Consider the following 19,308-nt stretch of genomic DNA (forward strand, 5'->3'; position numbering starts at 1 on the left):
AACTATTCCGCGGCTCACGCGTACGGATTTTGGAGGAACTCTTAGATAAACACGGTTTGTGTGCAGAGGAATTCATTACAGGGGGCTATGAGTCACTGGAGTCATAGGGAACACATTTTCGGGGATGAAATTGCCACACGTGATGCATTTAACAAAATCATACATCAGACTCTAACTGAAGCGTGTCATAAAAGGGGGCGGGACAGCTTGTGTCGTTAGAAAAAACAGAATGAGTAACTCCAGCTGAGCAGCCGCGGGAAGGCCAAATATGTTTTTTTTTATGTAATAGGATGTCTAAAGATCTGTTCTCCCTTTTTGAGAACAAAGGGAGGGAGGCAACTAAGCGCTGATAAGGGACTCACACCTGTCCATTCTGATGGGCTTTCATGAGCACTGTTTGAAGGAACACACCCAACTGCCTTTTAAGAAGCCAACGGACTAGTGGTGACAGTCACCCATTTGGGTTGAATTGGGTAACAATCTTTACCTATCACCGATCCTGTTGTTGGCACACTTGCAGTCCAATACCAGGACCTCAGAGGCCATTAGAGGCTGGGGCATATGGCAGTTGAATAACAGCGAAATTGACTTGGGTTAGGGTTTTATCTTGAGTTGGCAAGAAGCTCGGGGCCCAGTAAACAGCTTGGATCTTGGATTCAGGTCTTCGCTCGATACAAAGAAACTGAAGACACGCCTAACAGGCTTGTAAGAAACCAATAGTCTAGAGATAAAAACCACCCATTTGGGTTGAATTGACAATTTTATATGTCTGTTAGAAGCCACCAATCCTGCCGCTGTCAGTGTGGAAGTCCAATACCAGAACCTCGGTGGCCATTGGTGGTTCTGGAATTTGACAGCTGAAAAATCGGGAATGTAAGTTAGCACTGGAAGGGTTGGGGCTCTAACTTGAGTTGACGAGAAGCTGGGACCCAGTAATCAGCTTGGCTCTACCATCCAGGTCCTCGCCTGTCCAATGAAACTGGGTCCATTTTGGCACACTTGGTTCACTTTAAGAATGTAAAGCTTAACTTAGCTGAAGGGGACAAAATATCCTGAAACCTTCATAAAATAAGAACCAACACCCTACCCACCTCCTTCAGCCACATTTAGATATCACACAACCTAATGCATATCTCAATGATGACCTTTATTGATGTCATTGCCCTTATATGGCCATATGACATTGACCTCCTATGGCCATATAAGATCAATGATGTCACCAGCATCCCATCCTAATGTTTACGTGGGACTGCAGTGCTGGGAATACCCCGGCCACAGCTGATTGGGCGCGCACTGACTCTTAACTTTTGGGTTTGGATGAGTTCAGGTGGGCCCAAAAGAAAAGGCCAGGTGCAGAAATCATTCAAGGTGAACACCTGTTTTAGGTGTCTAAAATGTGACTCCCCCTCATTTTGGCAATACTTACTCTCACTTCCTGTTGTGTTTTAAGGACCTGAAACCCTGACAGGTCTGCAAAAAGCAGACCTGTCAGGGGTTCTAGTTCTTTCATACTCCAAAATAAGGGGAAAAAAATCACCCTTTGTAAACCCTTGGGATTGGTGATGGTCCCTCTAGGCCTATTGCATTAGGCATTGGCCAATGAGTGCCCTACAGTGAGTACGGCTATGCTTTTTTTTGCCAAAACAACAGGTGCCCTTTAGTCTGCCCCTTTCAAGGAGGCCGTTGACCTCGCAGATCACATCTTCATTTTAGAAAAGCTTTTCAAGTCAGTTCAATTAAAATAATCCGGCGAGATGATGCAACTGGAAAAGACACCGGAGAATTATCTGATGTTTCACAAGTGCGCGTTCCTGACTCTACTGTACGGCTCTCATCTGCTGTCGGATCGCGAAGGACGCTTTTCGCATTAGCATGAAAGGGCGTGAGAGCCAGAAGTCTCGGCACTACCCAGAAGATACCCCGACCTGCTGACCTACAGAACGGCTAAATGAAGTTTAATAGCGTGAATTCTTGAAATTCAGGACATAATCCGAGCTCTTGGTATCTTTGATGATAATGATTACCATGGGAAGTCAGAGACAGTTATTTCAGCCTAATTAGCCAAGATGTCCTGGGAGGACATGGTGCATAGTGTGCTCGCAAATCCCATGGTACCAGAAAAGTGCTTATGTGAAAGTATCTTTTTTTTCGTATTAGCCGAGTCCTCCTAGAAAGGATATTTGTTGTTCCTGTGTGTTAAAGAGAAACTATGGGTTTTCTTCACTTAGTGCTCAATTTGGAGCATTTGTATTTGAGGTTTACTCAGACAATACCTACATTCAGCGCCATGTCTACATACTCCCATACCTACATTCAGCCCCATGCCTACATTCAGCCCCATGCCTACATTCAGCCCCATGCCTACATACTCCCATACCTACATTCAGCCCCATGCCTACATACTCCCATACCTACATTCAGCCCCATACCTACATACTCCCATACCTACATTCAGCCCAATGCCTACATACTCCCATACCTACATTCAACCCCATGCCTACATACTCCCATACCTACATTCAACCCCATGCCTACATACTCCCATACCTACATTCAACCCCATGCCTACATGCTCCCATACCTACATTCAGCCCCATGTCTACATACTCCCATACCTACATTCAGCCCCATGTCTACATACTCCCATACCTACATTCAGCCCCATGCCTATATACTCCCATACCTACATTCAGCCCCATACCTACATACTCCCATACCTACATTCAGCCCAATGCCTACATACTCCCATACCTACATTCAACCCCATGCCTACATACTCCCATACCTACATTCAACCCCATGCCTACATACTCCCATACCTACATTCAACCCCATGCCTACATGCTCCCATACCTACATTCAGCCCCATGTCTACATACTCCCATACCTACATTCAGCCCCATGTCTACATACTCCCATACCTACATTCAGCCCCATGCCTATATACTCCCATACCTACATTCAGCCCCATGCCTACATACTCCCATACCTACATTCAGCCCCATGTCTACATACTCCCATACCTACATTCAGCCCCATGTCTACATACTCCCATACCTACATTCAGCCCCATGCCTATATACTCCCATACCTACATTCAGCCTCATACCTACATACTCCCATACCTACATTCAGCCCCATGTCTACATACTCCTATACCTACATTCAGCCCCATGTCTACATACTCCCATACCTACATTCAGCCCCATGTCTACATACTCCCATGTCTACATTAATCCCCATGCCTACATACTCCCATACCTGCATTCAGCCCCATGTCTACATACTTCTATGTGTACATACTCCCACTACATTCTGCCCCATCCCTACATCCTCCCATGCTTACATTCAGCCCCATGCCTACATCCTCTCATGCTTACGTTCAGCCCCATGCCTACATCTTCCCATGCTTACATTTAGCCCCATGCCTACATCCCATCATGCTTACGTTCAGCCCCATGCCTACATACTCCCATGCCTACATTCAGCCCCATGCCTACATACTCCCATGCCTACATTCAGCCCCATGCCTACATACTCCCATGCCTACATTCAGCCCCATGCCTACATACTCCCATGCCTACATTCAGCTCCATGTCCACAAACTCATATGCCTTTACTTAGCCCCACACCTACTGTACATCGCCTGCCTGCCTACATGCAGTCCCATTCACTGGCAATCATACACATTTCTCGGGTATCTACAAGGATCCAGGTAGTGTGTTCAGACTTGTGATGTGCCCAAATGTACCTTTTGTTAGGTGTAGATTGTGCGACATACTTTACTTCTTGTTCCAGAGATACAACAGGAAGAGAGAGGTAATCCCTCCAAAATAAGTAAATTTCCTCTTCTTGTCAGGGGACCGGGTGTCCCTATTGGAAGATTTCCCCTTACCTCCTGTACCGGTAACAACTGCAAAAATGTTTTTCAACACTTTGTGTCGCAGTGACGGTAGTCTGCAGGACAAACTGTGTCTTCCCAGGGGCGACACAGACAGGACAAAAAAGTTCCAAGGAAGAATACACATGGCTTTTGTATTTAGACAATATTTGCTTATCTCGGAGTTCAGCTTTAACCCTATCTGTTCTTTGCGTCTTGCGCTCTTGAAGGTCAACTGCAAGAATGGAGATCTTCGCGTCCATCGCCATGATCACTTTGATCACCACAGTGGTGGCTTAACTGCTTTTCCGACTCACTTCACTTTCCAAGTAGAAAAGAAGCCCGGTCAGTAATAGCCATTTACAGCTTACAGAAGGTGCCCGCTGAAGAACAGAGCCCGGGCCAAGCCTCCTAATCCTCCTGTTCATTCATGGCCTCCGGAATGTCCTTTCTGACCACTGCTGGGGGCCGGAGCTGAAACCAAGAACGGGGAGGAGGAAGAGGACTCAGCCAGGGAAAGGTGAAGGTTTATCAGTCCGCAGCTGTGACAGACAATAGCCTCAATGGTGGCTGTTCCTGAACTTGGCAACTACTCAGCCTTAATGTACAGAGAATGCTGCCAATGGAACGAGTAAATGGTAAAGAGTATTCTCAGTGGGCACACAGTCTCGGTAAGGTTTGCTTTAAAAAAGACCATGTCATCAGACCATTGATTTCAACAACAATCTTCTCATAAGAATATGGGGCTGATTTATAAAATGCCCGCCCAGAGAATAGCTGGACAATTGCCATTGGCAGGGCATTACTGCCACTAGATGGAGCTGAGGAGCATAGGAATTTCCTGTGCTCCTTGGCTCCATCTAGTGGCTGTTTTGCTGTCCGGACGTCATTCGCCCAGGGCTCTTTATAAATCAGCCCCTTGATGTGCATCTAACATATTCTATGCATGTTATTTACCAAAAGCCCTGAGATTTCTGCTGGGTGCTGCCATCTTGGATGTGATGTTAGCAGCCCTGCAGACACACAGCTGTCACTCAAGTGACACTCTATACTAGTATTCCTCTTCGCTCCAACCCCAGATCCTATATATAAGGTTACACAGTGAGTGGAGGACTTAGAGGAGCTGGGCCGGTATAGGCAAAATAAGACACTCCCAGAATAGAAGAGGGCTATGAGCTGCAAGTAGGGAAGGGGCTGTGCTAGGGAACGGACACTTTCTGGAGTGTCATTTTCCTAGCAAGTTGACAGACACCTTGCAAGTGGAGATGAGCTTTAGGTTCGATTTGACCATAAGTTCAACCCAAACCCAAGTTGTTAGCTGTTCACTGAATGGGTTGGTCACAGGGCAGTCAGTGCTCACCTTTCTCACCCTCTGTTCCTGGTGTAGGATGTCTCTCAGCATCCTCACGTTTAATGCAAGTCAATAGATCTGCATATGACGTAATGATGTCAGAAGAGGCAGCATTGACCAGACTAGCAGCCCAGCAGGACTGAGGATCAGATGAGTATATCTGCGATCCTTAAACAAAACAAGCTCTTAACCCTTGCAGTTGGGGGATTGCGGGGGGGCTTGCACTACTGCAAGGGTACATTTTTAAATTCCTGGAGTTTTTCTTTAAGTTGATGACAGGTTCTCTTTAAGGGTGCATTCTGAGTGCAGCAGTGTCTCCTGAATGGCGATACCTGACCTTACTTGTTACCCCGGGTTAACCTTTACATAGAGTCCACCGGGCTTTGCTGATTCAGGGTTTGCACGCGTCTATTTTTACCTCGGGCACCGGCTGAGCCCATGAAACGAGCCTCTGTGGTCTCATCCGTCTCATCGTTCCTGCTGGCTGGACGTGTTTGCACAGCAGGGAACCCTGTGGCTTGTGTGCAGAAACGTCCTTTCCTGCGCATAGCAGAAGCCTTGCCTTTATTTGCACATCCCACTCCAGCGTGCATGCCTGGGTTCAGTGCAAACACATTAAACATTTCACCCATCATCATCATCCTTGTGAAACTTCATTCAATGATCCAGCGGCCACCGAGCCAGCTGTGTGCTCCGCCGTTCCAGCATCTGCTTATATTACAGAGAGAGACCAAGGAGCATGGGACCTAGCTCTTAGTTATTAAAGAGAACCTGTCCGTGTTAAAAGAAAAACAATGTAGCATTATGTAAGAAAACACGATACATACTTACCTTTCTGGCGGCCAGCGAGTAAAATGTTAACTCTTCGTCGTCGCTGCTATCCGACACTTCCAGGTGTGTCGGATAGGAAGCCCCCTTTGCTGTGGTTTCTCAGCTGGACATAGTATTGAAGTAGGGTGGTCAATTTGTTGCCAAAAGATGCAGCAAGCAGGATTTGTTATAAAATGCAATCCACTGACATGAAGAGCTTCATATATTATAATGGTAAGTAGTTTTTATGCGTTATTAGCATGCTGTGATCCTGCATTGCAATGCACATAAAAGACCATGGCGTGATCCGGCCCCTAAAGTGGTGGTGGGGGGTAGCTTTAGGGATGTGGGGTGGGCACTGGGAGGGGGGAAAGTGGAGTTTACCTTTTGGACTAAGTCTAATGTCACACCCATATTTAAGGAATAACATGAACCTTGGACTTATTGCCCAGCTGCCCACCCTCAAACTGCCCCACCCCTCTTACCAGAATCGTGGGGTTCCTCTCCCTGCAGGATCCTGTTTACTTTGAGCAGAGTAGTATGTGAACAGAACCCACAAAGCCACGGCCATTCATTCACAGATCCATTCACAAGTACCTGCAAATGAAAAGTCTACAAGTCTCATCTGCGACTATAGCAGTTGGACTAGTAAACGTCACCACACTTGTAGTCCAATAATTACTTCCTCCAGCCCCATAACCAAATGTCCATGCGTTGGTGTGGACCTGGGGCTGGAGGAACAGTCTGCAGGAGCCTGGGCATTGCGCCTGCAATCCACTGATCATCCTTCGGCTCTCTTCGGCCACCGGACCCTTTCGGTTCAGTCGAAGTGAAGGGCTACTGTACGGGCTATTCACTATAGCTCGTACAGCAGCTGAAGGCAGAGGAGCGGCTCAGCCGAGCCAAAGGCATATGCTTCGGCTCGCCTGAGCCGAAGTGGCAGCCCGAAGCGGGGCGAACTGCCAGCTAAAGGCCAGCCGTACACCCCACAAATGACAACTGGGCGAAGAATGTTCGGCTGAGCGACGTGCAGCCGAAGGAAGCCGATGTACTGCTGATTTAAGCCGATGTGCGTCTGAAATCAGCCGTACTGAGTCGAAGTGAATAGCCAAACGTTATTTGGCTCACTTCACTTCGGCTGGGTCATTCACTCGAATGCCTTTGGCAGCTTTGTGAATAACCGCCTAAGTGTTCATTTTTCTATCATAAATGTGTTTGCATTTACACTTTTTTATTTTTTATTTTACTTGACATGTATCAACACTTTGAACATTGAAAGTTAGGAATGAGCCCTAATATGGAAATGTAGTACATGGCTGAATACCTCAAAACATTGTTCAAGTAAAGCTACGGTGGTAGTTAGATCCATTATTATTGGGATCACCACCAGTCAGCCAGTATTTAACTGGGAAAATTGGAATTTGTATCCAATAGTAATAATAACTATAAGATCATATTTTTTTTTTTATTATTTATTTTAAGGTTGAATTTTCTTTGGTTGTAGAAGCAAGTTGTGAGGATGCAACAAACGCATCATCAACGCAACGCAGTTGTCATGATACAACGCACTCCACCTTCTATAACCTGTCCCGGGAACGCTCTGTAATTACAAGCATTGCAGAATTTTATTTTCATATTTTTTGGATCATCCACAAAGTTCTTTTTCCTCTCCATCTGCAGTGACGGTCATTCCCCCTACGGTGGCAGAAGATAAAAAAGCATTTAAAAAGGACTTGGTATGCACCGATGACTCTCAAAATATGAAAGGAAAATATTTATTTCCCCTCTGCATGAGTAAGAGAGAACTATTTAAAGGCCGGCCACTCATCTCCATTACTCCTGATTTATTCCCGCTTATGGAAATAATAGCAGAGATTTCACTGTCATATATTTAGTCATTTCTTCTTCCGCATATAAATTTCACATACATCCTATTAGAGCTGGCACAGGCCACTGCTCGTCCCTCTGAAACCAGGCTGACTCTTGCCTTACGATGACTCTGGCTATGAAATCAGTGCAGCGATTTAAAGACTTAAAGCCCAAACTTTTTATTAGTTTTCCATTGAACGGGGAACGGCTACAACTTCTGCTTTTATTGCTGTCCGTGTCACCACTGAGGTCTTTCTGCCAGACTTTAAATGCTGTCTGTCGTATCACGATTTGCTCTCCTCCTGTTCTGACACCCGTCACTTGGACAAGAAGTAGTGGAGAAATGTACCCCATGGGGACAATAGCAACAGCAAAATCATGAGAGAGGATCTAAATGTTTCTAACTACATGGCCCTACCCAGCGGTGTATTTACAAATGCTGCTGCCCTAGGCAAAACAGCAACGCCGCCAGTTTGCCTCGCGGCAGATACGCCCCTGGCCCTACCTCTATACCTGTACAAGAAAATGTGTTACCAGTAGTAGTAATTCAATAGTGGGCCATCAGGTCTTTTACATCCATGCCTTTGCCTCACATCCTAGTCATGGTCTTGTCAATTGGCTGGAGGGAGTCCTCAGGCTCCTATCATCCTCTACTGGATGATATTGGTCTCCATCCTGCAGTGTCTTGCTTTTCCAATAAAGCAGCAAAATGACCCAGAAAGCAAAATCTTGTCAACCATTTTTTTTTGTCACCCACAGTGACCGGTCCTCAACAGATGATACGGAAGGACCAGGGTAAAAGAGACCCCAGAAAAATAAGATGAGGAACATATGAGCCCCCAGTGTTACATACTCTATATAGCCAAAGTGTTTGGTCACCTTTGTTTTCATGGTTTGAACTCGACCCTTTGGTTTTAGTGTAGGGCAGTGCCCCTTCCCGGCCAGCGCATTCCAGGTTGCTAAGAGCCAGGTGGGGAGAAGTGTAAGGGCCATACAATCTCCCCATCCAGCTCTCAACGACATGGGATGCCCTGGCTGGCATTCCATCCCAGCTCTTGGCATCCAGGAGCTGTGGGGGATGCCGGCCAGAGCATGCCAGGTTGTAAAGAGCTGGATGGGGAGATTTGCTGCAGAGAGCCATGTGCACCACCCCACCCCCATCCCCCACCACAAAAAGGCTAGGGATACCACTGGATATATATACATAAAGCCCCATTCAAATGAGTGTTTTGTAGTTCAATTCCACAAGCACTACAACGGTCAGAAGAAGGAATCCCATTGTTTTCAATGGCCCCTGCTCTCATCTGAGGGTCCTTTTGCCTGTAGCCAAACACCTTAACTCATATGAGCTTCTTTTGGGGCAGAGTTGAGGGTTCTGGCCCCAGTAGACTTCAATGGGAGAACCTAAAAAAGTGCACTTTTTACATGTTGTATTGCCTAGTATCTAGAAATGATAATTAAAAAAATGCTCAAGCCTATAACACATGCAGCATGCCTTAAAAAAAAGGACCACAGATGCTCAGCTCAAGTGTGAATGGGGCCTTAGACTTAAAGTGACACTAAACTCAGGAGGTAAACATTAAAATTGCATAACTATTAACAAAAATGTATCTTATTTGTGTATCACTCTGCTGTACCTCCTCAAATCATCTCTGAATTGGTGCTGACACTGTCCTTCCTTCTGGAGGGGGGCTACTTTTGTTCCCCATGGTCCCTGTGTGTGTTGTAAAGTAGTCACCACTCCAAGCTCACTCCTGTGATTTAGATTACAATCTCAATACAAATTAGTAAACTAAACATGAGATTGTAGTCCATTACGGGAGCAAGTTTGGAGCTGTGACTACTTGACAACACACACAGGGACCATGGGGAACAAAAGTAGCCCCCCTCCAGAAGGAAGGACAGTGTCAGCACCAATTCAGAGATGATTTGAGGTTATACAGCCGAGTGATACACAAATAAGATACATTTTTGCTAATAGTTATGGTACTTGAATGCATTTTTAGGTTTTACCTCCTAAGTTTAGTGTCAGTTTAAAACTAAAGGATGGACAACTGTGGAGGACTTCATGTTAAACCTAAAGGTTGGACAACTGTGGAGGACTTCATGTTAATCCTAAAGGATGGACAAATGTGACAGTCTTAATGTTAAATGTAAAGGGAGGACAACAGTAGAGGACTTAATGTTAAAATTAAAGGATGGACAAGTGTGAAAGACTTCATGTTAAACCTAAAGGTTGGACAACTATGGAGGACCTCATTTTAATCCTAAAGGATAGACAAATGTTGAGGACTTCATGTTAAAGCTAAAGGATGGACAACCATGAAGGAAAGGGAGACAGAAGGGTTTGGATCCAGATGAGACAGCATTGGGTGCTACAGATAACATGTAAAATAAATAAATATATCATATATAAAATAACAAGGGCATTGGTTTGCTTAATTTGTTATCATTTCTGTTCCTTTTTTTTCCATTCTTTCAATTCTTCTCTGCTTTGCCTGCCAACCTGCTGCTGCCTTCCTGCAGTCTCTGGCCTAGAATACAGACAGACTGAGAGGGCCATATTTCTTTGCGGAACCCGTCAACGGCAGCCATCTTTTAATTAGCAAAATAAACAGTGCTATGATAAATGCCATTATTTACTCAACAAATGATCAAAATCATTGTGTGTGTTTTTCTCTCCCCGGCTCTCCGATCCACAGGGGTAATAAACTGAAAATGTGCTGTGATTTATGCTCGACCCGGTGACTCGCCGAGTTCTGTGTCAGCAGGCAAGGGAGTAATAGATTCCCGGGGAGCATGCATAAATTCAATCACATCTCACAAAATAAAGGAGCCCTTTAAAAAATAAAATAAATAAAATGAAGAGGAATCTTTGCCCCCTCCCCCCCCTCAAGCCATTTTACAGAATTGCATTCACTGGGTTACAAGGAACCGATGACTATTAACCTAATCCTATCCTTTTTATCCTTTTCCTGAGGCTTTACAAGGAAAAAAACATATATTTGTTTTTACGCTGATATGGATTTGAATCATAACTTTGTTTTCTTAAATGACTTCATTTAAGTGTGGCTCTTAGCTGTCAGTCCATTGGAGAAAGAAGTCTTCTTCTGGGTCCAAAACCATCTCCTCTTCTTCTCCTCCACAATTGTTCCTGTTTTAGGTCTGATGGGTAGATCTGTATAGATGTACTATGAACATGCTTAGAGTTCTATACACTTCAAGTTTATTATTGTTGCTTATTTGCATACACTTGTATTAAGGAAAATAGGGATACCAGCCAAAAGAAGTGCTCCAGTACTGCCTTTGGGTTCTCTCCTGCTGGACTATAGGACATGTTCTGTAGCCCAGTGTGGGAAAACTTAGCTCAAATCACACTTAAGCATGAACATTTTCAGGCAATCTATACTTGATGATTAGTTTGATTGACCCAGATGTCATCACTGGATCTTTGTGCTTCTCATCGAGAAGCTATGGGATGTGCTGGAGAAGACTTTACACAGTGGTCCGACTCTCCCGTCATCACTTCAAGATAAAAAATGAATGCAACTTTGGATTGAAATAAATCTTGTGACATTGCATAAGCTTATCGAAATGATGACACGGCGAATGCGTGCCGTAATCAAAGCTGGAGGAGGTTTAACACAGGCATAGGCACATAGGCAGAGTGTATATTGTAAGCTCTCTACTAGATTGTATGCTCTCACGAGCAGGGCCCTCTCACCTCCTGTACTGAAATTGTATTGTTAATTGTATTGTCTACCTCAATTTTGTAAAGCGCTGCGCAGACTGTTGGCGATATCTAAATTCTGTATAATAATAATTAGGGATGCACCAATATCGGTATTTCGGTATCGAGTATGAGTAATTATATTTTTTTTTTGGTACTGGCTGATACCAAATACCGAAGTCCCATTAAGGAAGCCAGGCGGCGTGTAATGACTCGCCACCTGGCTTCATGATTAGCCGGGAAGCCGAGCGGCGTGTAAAGACTCGCTTCCCGATTAGCAAGGAAGCCATCCCCATGCTTCTCGTCATTAGGTGACAAGAAAGCATCTTTCCGGCCAATCAGGAAGCCGGGCGCCGTGACGAGGTAACATGAAGCTGGCTTCCCGACCAATCAGAAAGCCGGGCGCCGTTTAATGACTTCTCGATCAATCAGGAAGCTGGGCAGCGTGTAATAACTCACTGCTCGGCTTCCTGATACCGGAAGTATCGGGCTAGTCATCTGAGCATTTGGGCGAGTACTAAATACTCGGCATTGGCACTAATACCGATACTAGTATCGGTACATCCCTAACAATAATAATAATAATATAGCATATATATGTATTAGGGATTTCAACCTGCACTATACAAAACTAAAATGAAATGTTTTGGCTTTACATATACATCAAGGGTTGGGTGACTTCAAGTTTAGGATTGGAGTTTAGGAAGAGGTTACCATTAAGTGTTAACTTTAGATTTGAAGTCACGATCCAGGTTAAAGATAATCATTTATTTTTCATTCCATATTAAAGTGACGTTAAGAGCAAAAGCCCCCCCCCTCCCGCCCCCACAGTGCTAATGTAAGGACTTACCTTAAATGATGCCTCTTAATACGATCATCTTCTTTTTTCTTGTAGTTTTCAGCTGTCCCTCCAGCGCTGCTGCGGGTCTCCGATCCAGCGCTGACTCCTCTGTCCTCCTCTTCTCTTATGTCCCACGGTGTATGTGCGGGTGCGCGCTGCTCCATAGACTTACCTTGTGTCTCTCTTCGTCTCCCGGCCAAACATTTGAACTGCGCATGCGCCCGCCCCAAGATCGTTTTGCATATAAACATGCAAGGGTTTAATAACCCCTTAAGCTTTTAGATTGAAAGCGTTCCTATTTTGATGTAATAACTTGGTGTTCCAGATGGTTTTTTTGTGTTTACATTTTGTGGATTTCTAATCTATTTCCAACAGAAAGAGGACCTGAATTCCAGCACTTGCTAGAACAGAGACGCTGAGAATCCAACCCTTGTACAGAGATGAAAAAGAAATGAGGCACAAAAAAAAAAAAAAGAAATAGCATTTTTAGAATCCGCAGCCTTTAAACCTCAATCTTGTAAAAATTTCCTGCAGACAGATAGAGGTGCCAGATAAAAGATGTCATACAAAGCCAGTCATTTATCTCCGTGAAATGTGAATACAAGGTCAAAAGAGATAGTGCTTGGGTGGGTCCGGGGCTCTGTTTGAGGACGTTAGTTTGAGGGCAAATAGTTTTAAATGCTGGTATAAAAGTTGGCTGTCAGGTCACGATCAACGAACAAAAGAATGCCAGAGGAACAACAGGAGCGCCATGGAGAAAGTATTCTCACCTAGTCCAAAAATAAATAATATCGCAAAGTCAACAGAATCTCAAATAATAGAAACTGCCCGTACCAGGCTTCACATTCAATGAGTAACTGAGATATGGAACATTACTTAAAAATAAGAAAGTAAATACAGCCGCGTATCAGGATAAGAGAAAAGTTGTCTGAAGGTTAATTGAAGAACCATCAAAGTTCTTTCTGCTGCATCAGGAATACACCATTGTACGTGACATTCTCAATGCTGCTTCTGTTTATGGTTCACAAAGGTGACCGGTTTCTTTTGCAGGATTATACTCCTTTCTATGGTCAGGGTTGGACCATAGAAAGGCCTGGAAGGTCCAATAATTTCTGATGGTAGCCACATCACCTACAAGGCAAACTAGGCAGGATCCCAGATGTCCAAGGGGCCCTGCTACAACCTTCATTCTCCTAAGTAAGCCACGGGGATAGCGCAATCAGTAAAAGCTTTGCACCAGGCTCTTGCTTCACAAGGGAGGAAGTACTTGTAGGAAGTTGCCATCTGGCCATACCTATACAGACAATGTGCAGCATATGGGGAGATGTCTCTGTGGCTATTTCAGTCCTTACAAATGTCAAAAGAAGGGATGGTAGGCCAAACTACTACCTTGCCTAGGCCCACATTCTGCCTTTGTCCATTTCTGGACAGATAGATAGATAGATAGATAGATAGATAGATAGATAGATAGATAGATAGATAGATAGATTGACTAATAGATGAGAGATAGTAGGTAGGTAGATGGATAGATAGATAGATAGATAGATAGATAGATAGATAGATAGATAGATAGATAGATAGATAGTGTATGTGTATTTTAGTTACATTCTGAATGGAAGCAGAACACACAGAGATGAGTATTAATATAAAGGTTCTAGTGAGGTGTAACCCGCCCATCACCTACCCATGAAATGAGTGTAATGACTTTGAAATAAATGGTTTGTATAGCAATAGGCAGAGAAGAGGGAGAGTTGGCGCAGTGATGGAACATCCCCTCGGGCTAGGCATCTGTCTGCTCATACTGTGTATCACACGGAATAATTTGTGTTCAATGCTCAGGTCGCCTTCTACAAATAACACTTCTCGCCCAACTTGGCCTTTAAAATGGCGACATCAGTCATGCGGGGAGACATTTAAATTTTAGATTACCTGTGGCGGTGGAGGTAACATTTGCGGCGTTGGATAGTCCTGGTCGGATTAGATAAATAACATGTTTTGCTCTTAAAGATGCAGAATGTCTAATTTATATTGGTTATTAATAGAACCTGTAGAAGAGCATTCATCAACTTCGAAAGACGTAGGCCAACGCCTAAGGGCATCTGTGAAGTTCACCGACTGTGACAGTCACAGGTAACTCAAATATCAACCCACCCAATAAATTCCCTCACCTTCGCCCTCCTGCAGTGGGGGGATTAGGACTTTTCCTCTTTCCACTAATAGCCAGGCACTGGTATTTTAATATGGGTTGACATAACCCTCTGTAAACTCCAATCAGAATGACCTGAACCTTACAGAGTTACCTATCACCACACCTGGTTAGGTTAAAGCTGAACTCTGGGCACAAAAAACTTTTAATTAAATATATTCCTCAATAGCTGCAATGACTATTGTGTTAGCACCAATGCCTTTACAAACCCAGGTATCACCAAGGCCTGTCACCCTGCACAAAGAGAGAGAGAGCAGAAGTGAGCGGTCTTTATTACAGGAGGGGGCGGAGACAAGACCAGTCACCCTTCACAAGGAGAGAAAGTAGCAGTGAGCAGTCTTTAGTACAGGAGGGGGTGGAGACAAGACCAGTCACCCTGCACAAGGAGAGAAAGTAGCAGTGAGCAGTCTTTAGTACAGGAGGGGGTGGAGACAAGACCAGTCCCCCTGCACAAGGAGAGAAAGTAGCAGTGAGCAGTCTTTAGTACAGGAGGGGGTGGAGACAAGACCAGTCCCCCTGCACAAGGTGAGAGAGCAGCAGTGAGCAGTCTTTATTACAGGAGGAGGTGGAGACCAGACCAGTCACCCTGCACAAGGAGAAAGGGCAGCAATGACCAGTCCTCAGGAAGCTTCAAGTGTCACACAGGATTACTGCACAGATCTGGAAGAACTACACAAAGCTCACTGAGATCCAAGTACAGAAACACATTCCTCTTGTATTTCAACCATACCTGCTTATCCCAGAGTTCAGCTTTAACTTGTTGTTTGAGCAAAGCACAAGTTTACTATAAGCTCATACAAACAGGCTAAATCCTAAATATTTGTTTTTTTTTGTCTCTAACTTATAGGGCTCAGTATGGAGTATCCATTAGAAAGAGGCAGCCCACAAGTGAGCAGCTACTGCCAGGCTGTCTTATTAGCCCAGAATTCTCGCATACACATTATTCTGGAGGAACCCTGTATGAAATATTTATTTAGAAAATTAAAATTTTGTGCAAAAAAGAAAAAAAGGGACAACAAATATATTTTTAGAAACCTAAAAACATTTACAATTTTGAAATAAAATTCCTCTAAAATTAATAAAGTTTTCTTTAAAATGACTACTCTACAGAACGGCCGGTAAACATCCAAATACATTGTATTAATAGGTTTTTTTTAACAAAACTGGGGGTTTTCTGCAAACATCTCGGACACGTAGACTTTGGGCTCAAGAGACACATGAGAATGTTCTGTCAGTGGAAACTCCCAGAATTTAGAGTAAAAAAAAAAATAATAACGGCGAGCTTTATATAGAAATAGATGACAGCAAGCAAAAAGTATAAATTCCTTCAGAAATTGGGCCAGAACTAACTGTTGGCTTGATGCTGGTTTTACAGGTCCAATTCTGTGACTTTTAATATGACTATAGGGAATAAATAAATTATATACTGTATTGGCTAAGACATATACACTATATGGCCAAAAGTATCAGGACTCCAAAAGATTGAGTTCGGGTGTTTCCAATGTAGAGTATTATTAAAACTAAAGCATAAATAGACATTTGTGTTCTTCCAAACTTGTGACTAGTGTTCTGTTCCAGCATGACTGTGCCCCTGTGCACAAAGCCAGATCCATAAAGACATGGTTTGATGAGTTGGGTGTGGAGGAACTTGAGTGTCCTGCACAGAAACCTGACTTCAACCCTACTGAACACCTCTTGGATGAACCCGAATGCCCATTAAGACATTTTATACATTCTGTTCCAGAATGAATATTCTCCCTAAGCACAAAGCCAGTTCCATAAAGACATGGTATGATGAGTTTGGTCTGGAGGAACTTGAGTGGCCTTCATAGAGACTTGACATCCCTACTGAACACTTCAGGGATGAATTGGAATGCCCATAAAGATATTTAGACAGCTGTGCTCTTCCAACCTTGTGGTAACAGTTTGGTGAAGATCCTTTTCTGTTCCACCATGACTATTACCCTAAGCACAAAGCCAGCTCCATAAAGACATGGTTTGATGAGTTGGGGGCAGAAGAACTTGAGTGTCCTGCAGAGATCCCAAACCTCAACACCATTGAGATTATTTGGAACACTGCATGTGAGCCAGGTCTTCACACCCATCATCATTACCTGTCCTCACAAATGCTCTTTTGGCTGAATGTGCCCAAATTCCCCCAGACACACTTCACAATCTTGTGAAAACCCTTCACAGAAGAGGGGAAGCTGTTATCACTGCAATGAGGAGCCAACTCCATATAAATGCCCAAGGCCGGATTTACTCTCTCTGCTTCCCCAATGCCAGGTTCCTCAATGCGCCCTCCCTGTATGCAGGCTGCATACAAGTGTTCTCGGCAACATCGCCGAGATCGCTTGTACAAAACAAGCGGCGGCTTCCCCACTGTACATTTAGCCCTGCTTGCCCAAAGCAGTGTTAAATGTAGAAAACAACTACCTGCCGGACGCCCGGAACTGCATGTCTCAGCCATCGGGAGATAGGGATTCCACACCCCTGCTGCCCCTCTACTCCCTGCTACCCCGAGGCCGGGTCTTGGTTGGCCTTGTGGGAAATCCGGCCCTGTGAATGCCCATGGTTTAGAAATGGACATTAATATGTGTTAATATACAGATAAGTTAATTGAAGGAGTTAAATGGACCAAATGTGACAGTTTGAACTTCAGAATTGTCAAAATTAACTAAAGATGATGAAAGTCGGCTGGAGATGATGCATTGTGGGGTCCCAGGCTGAGATAAGGGACACTGGAAGAGGCCAAAATATATATCGTTGGGTTATCTTTATGAAGGTAATATCGTTTTTGTTTTTTTATTGGCTCTATACTTCAAAAGGCTGTAATGCCCATAATCATGCAAAAGCCATCACCCACCAGAATGGTTTAAATGTGAAATATTATCCCACTATAATCGGAAGAATAAACAGCACAAAAGGCCACCCCCTCATATCCTTCTGCCCTAGGCCTCAACCAGACCTTGGGTTCTTTCAGAAAACCATTACAGGAAAAGACAAAGGCTGTGGTTAATTAGGCTTATTTGACTTACTTCCCACCCTAGGTTGGTCTCCTTTAATGTGGTCTTCTGTGTCATGATATAAGGTCCTAACCTTTCCCCGATATCCAATTTTTTCTTGGCCCAAATGCCCAAGCCAGCCCCAGGTACAGAGGACTCTCTGAGCTCAAAGTCCGATGGGATTGGAATGTCGTCAGGAATGTAGACGGGGGCCTCGTATGGGGAACCTTCCTTTGGGGTGTAGTCTTCGCTGGTGGGGAAAGGTGAAGGAGGTCCAACGGGGATGGGTGACATAATACTGTCCTCCGTCTCTTCTTCTGCGCTGTCACCGCCAAGGAGATCCGGGTCAGGCTCATACATATTATTGACAAGGTCACTGTCACCTGAAAGAGAGAACAACCGTTGTTAGGAAAAGGAGAACCAAGCCTGAGACTCATATTGTCATAATGGAATGTAAATGTAAGCTTGAGCTATTGATCTCTGCAAACAGAATTTAGAGGAACGAATGTGAAAAGCAGACAGAGGCTTAGAGTAAAAAAAAAAATAATAACGGCGAGCTTTATATAGAAATAGATGACAGCAAGCAAAAAGTATAAATTCCTTCAGAAATTGGGCCAAAAAGGCTTTATAATACTAACATGCAATATTTCATGTTTAACCTACTTTAAAAAAAAAAGAAAATGTGAATTTTGCTGTGGTACTCAAAAACATAGTAAATAGCTATATTGAATCCACATAACACCTCACTTATTTTAGAAAAACTATATTCCTATCTATATCAATAAGATCTGATGGTATCCCCATAGCTTTAGTAGTCATGATCACATTGACAAGCTTGAATATTTGATTCTGCCCATCAGCCCACTGCCACTCTGTGTTGAATACAATATAGAAAATATATTAGTCTATACATTGTATCAGACCTGATGTCTCATGGATCCTTAGACTGCAGGAGCGAGGGGGAGAGAGGCTGCAGGGAATGGTATAGTAGCCAGGCAGGACAGAATATATCTTTGTTATCCCTATTATTATCCCTGTTATTAGGCCCTAGACGAAAACAAGCACTTAACTCTTGCAGTGCTTGGGTAGCCCTACTGCAAGGGTAAGTCTTAGTCTGCCTTGAGTTCCTCTTTAACTGGTCATGTGTAGCATATAGACATGTGCACCTCCTCATGTATCACTTGCCCCTCCCTTTTAGATTGTAAGCCCTCACGGGCAGGGCCCTCCTTACCATCTTGTCTTGAATTGTATTGTGACTTCCTTATATTGTAAGGCGCTGTGCAAACTATTGGCGCTATATAAATCCTGTATAATAATAATAATAATGTGCGATTCGTTTCATTCTGAATCAAAATTCAGATGAAGTTTCAGAATTTCAGATCCCGCCCGAGTTTCGTTGAAAATCAAAACTGAAATAGACTGAAATAGACATGTGACTTTTCTGGCCGATCAGATGTGTTATTTGGTTTAGCATGGGAGCCATATAGAGTATATAAATATAATATTAAAGCTGAGGCTCCTAGACCCGAATGGCATTTTGGGATCCGAATTTCTGAATTGCATTTGGGTCTGGGAGCCTCAGCTTTAGTAATATATGTATATGGCTCCCGAACCCG

The 19,308-nt window shown here is 43.9% G+C and overlaps 1 protein-coding gene across 1 annotated transcript in view; it reads right to left on the reverse strand.

The window, feature by feature from the left end:
• Window positions 1-19,308, reverse strand: part of PRDM16 (PR/SET domain 16) — a 486,681-nt gene that overhangs the window by 321,288 nt on the left and 146,085 nt on the right. The window contains exon 2 of the mRNA XM_018552747.1: window positions 17,726-18,075. Coding sequence (XP_018408249.1) covers window positions 17,726-18,075 — 350 coding nt within the window. The remainder of the gene's footprint in view (window positions 1-17,725; window positions 18,076-19,308) is intronic.

Source organism: Nanorana parkeri, unplaced genomic scaffold, assembly GCF_000935625.1.
Source record: "Nanorana parkeri isolate BGI_ZX_2015 unplaced genomic scaffold, ASM93562v1 scaffold5, whole genome shotgun sequence".
In the NCBI taxonomy this organism is placed as follows: Eukaryota; Metazoa; Chordata; class Amphibia; order Anura; family Dicroglossidae; genus Nanorana; species Nanorana parkeri.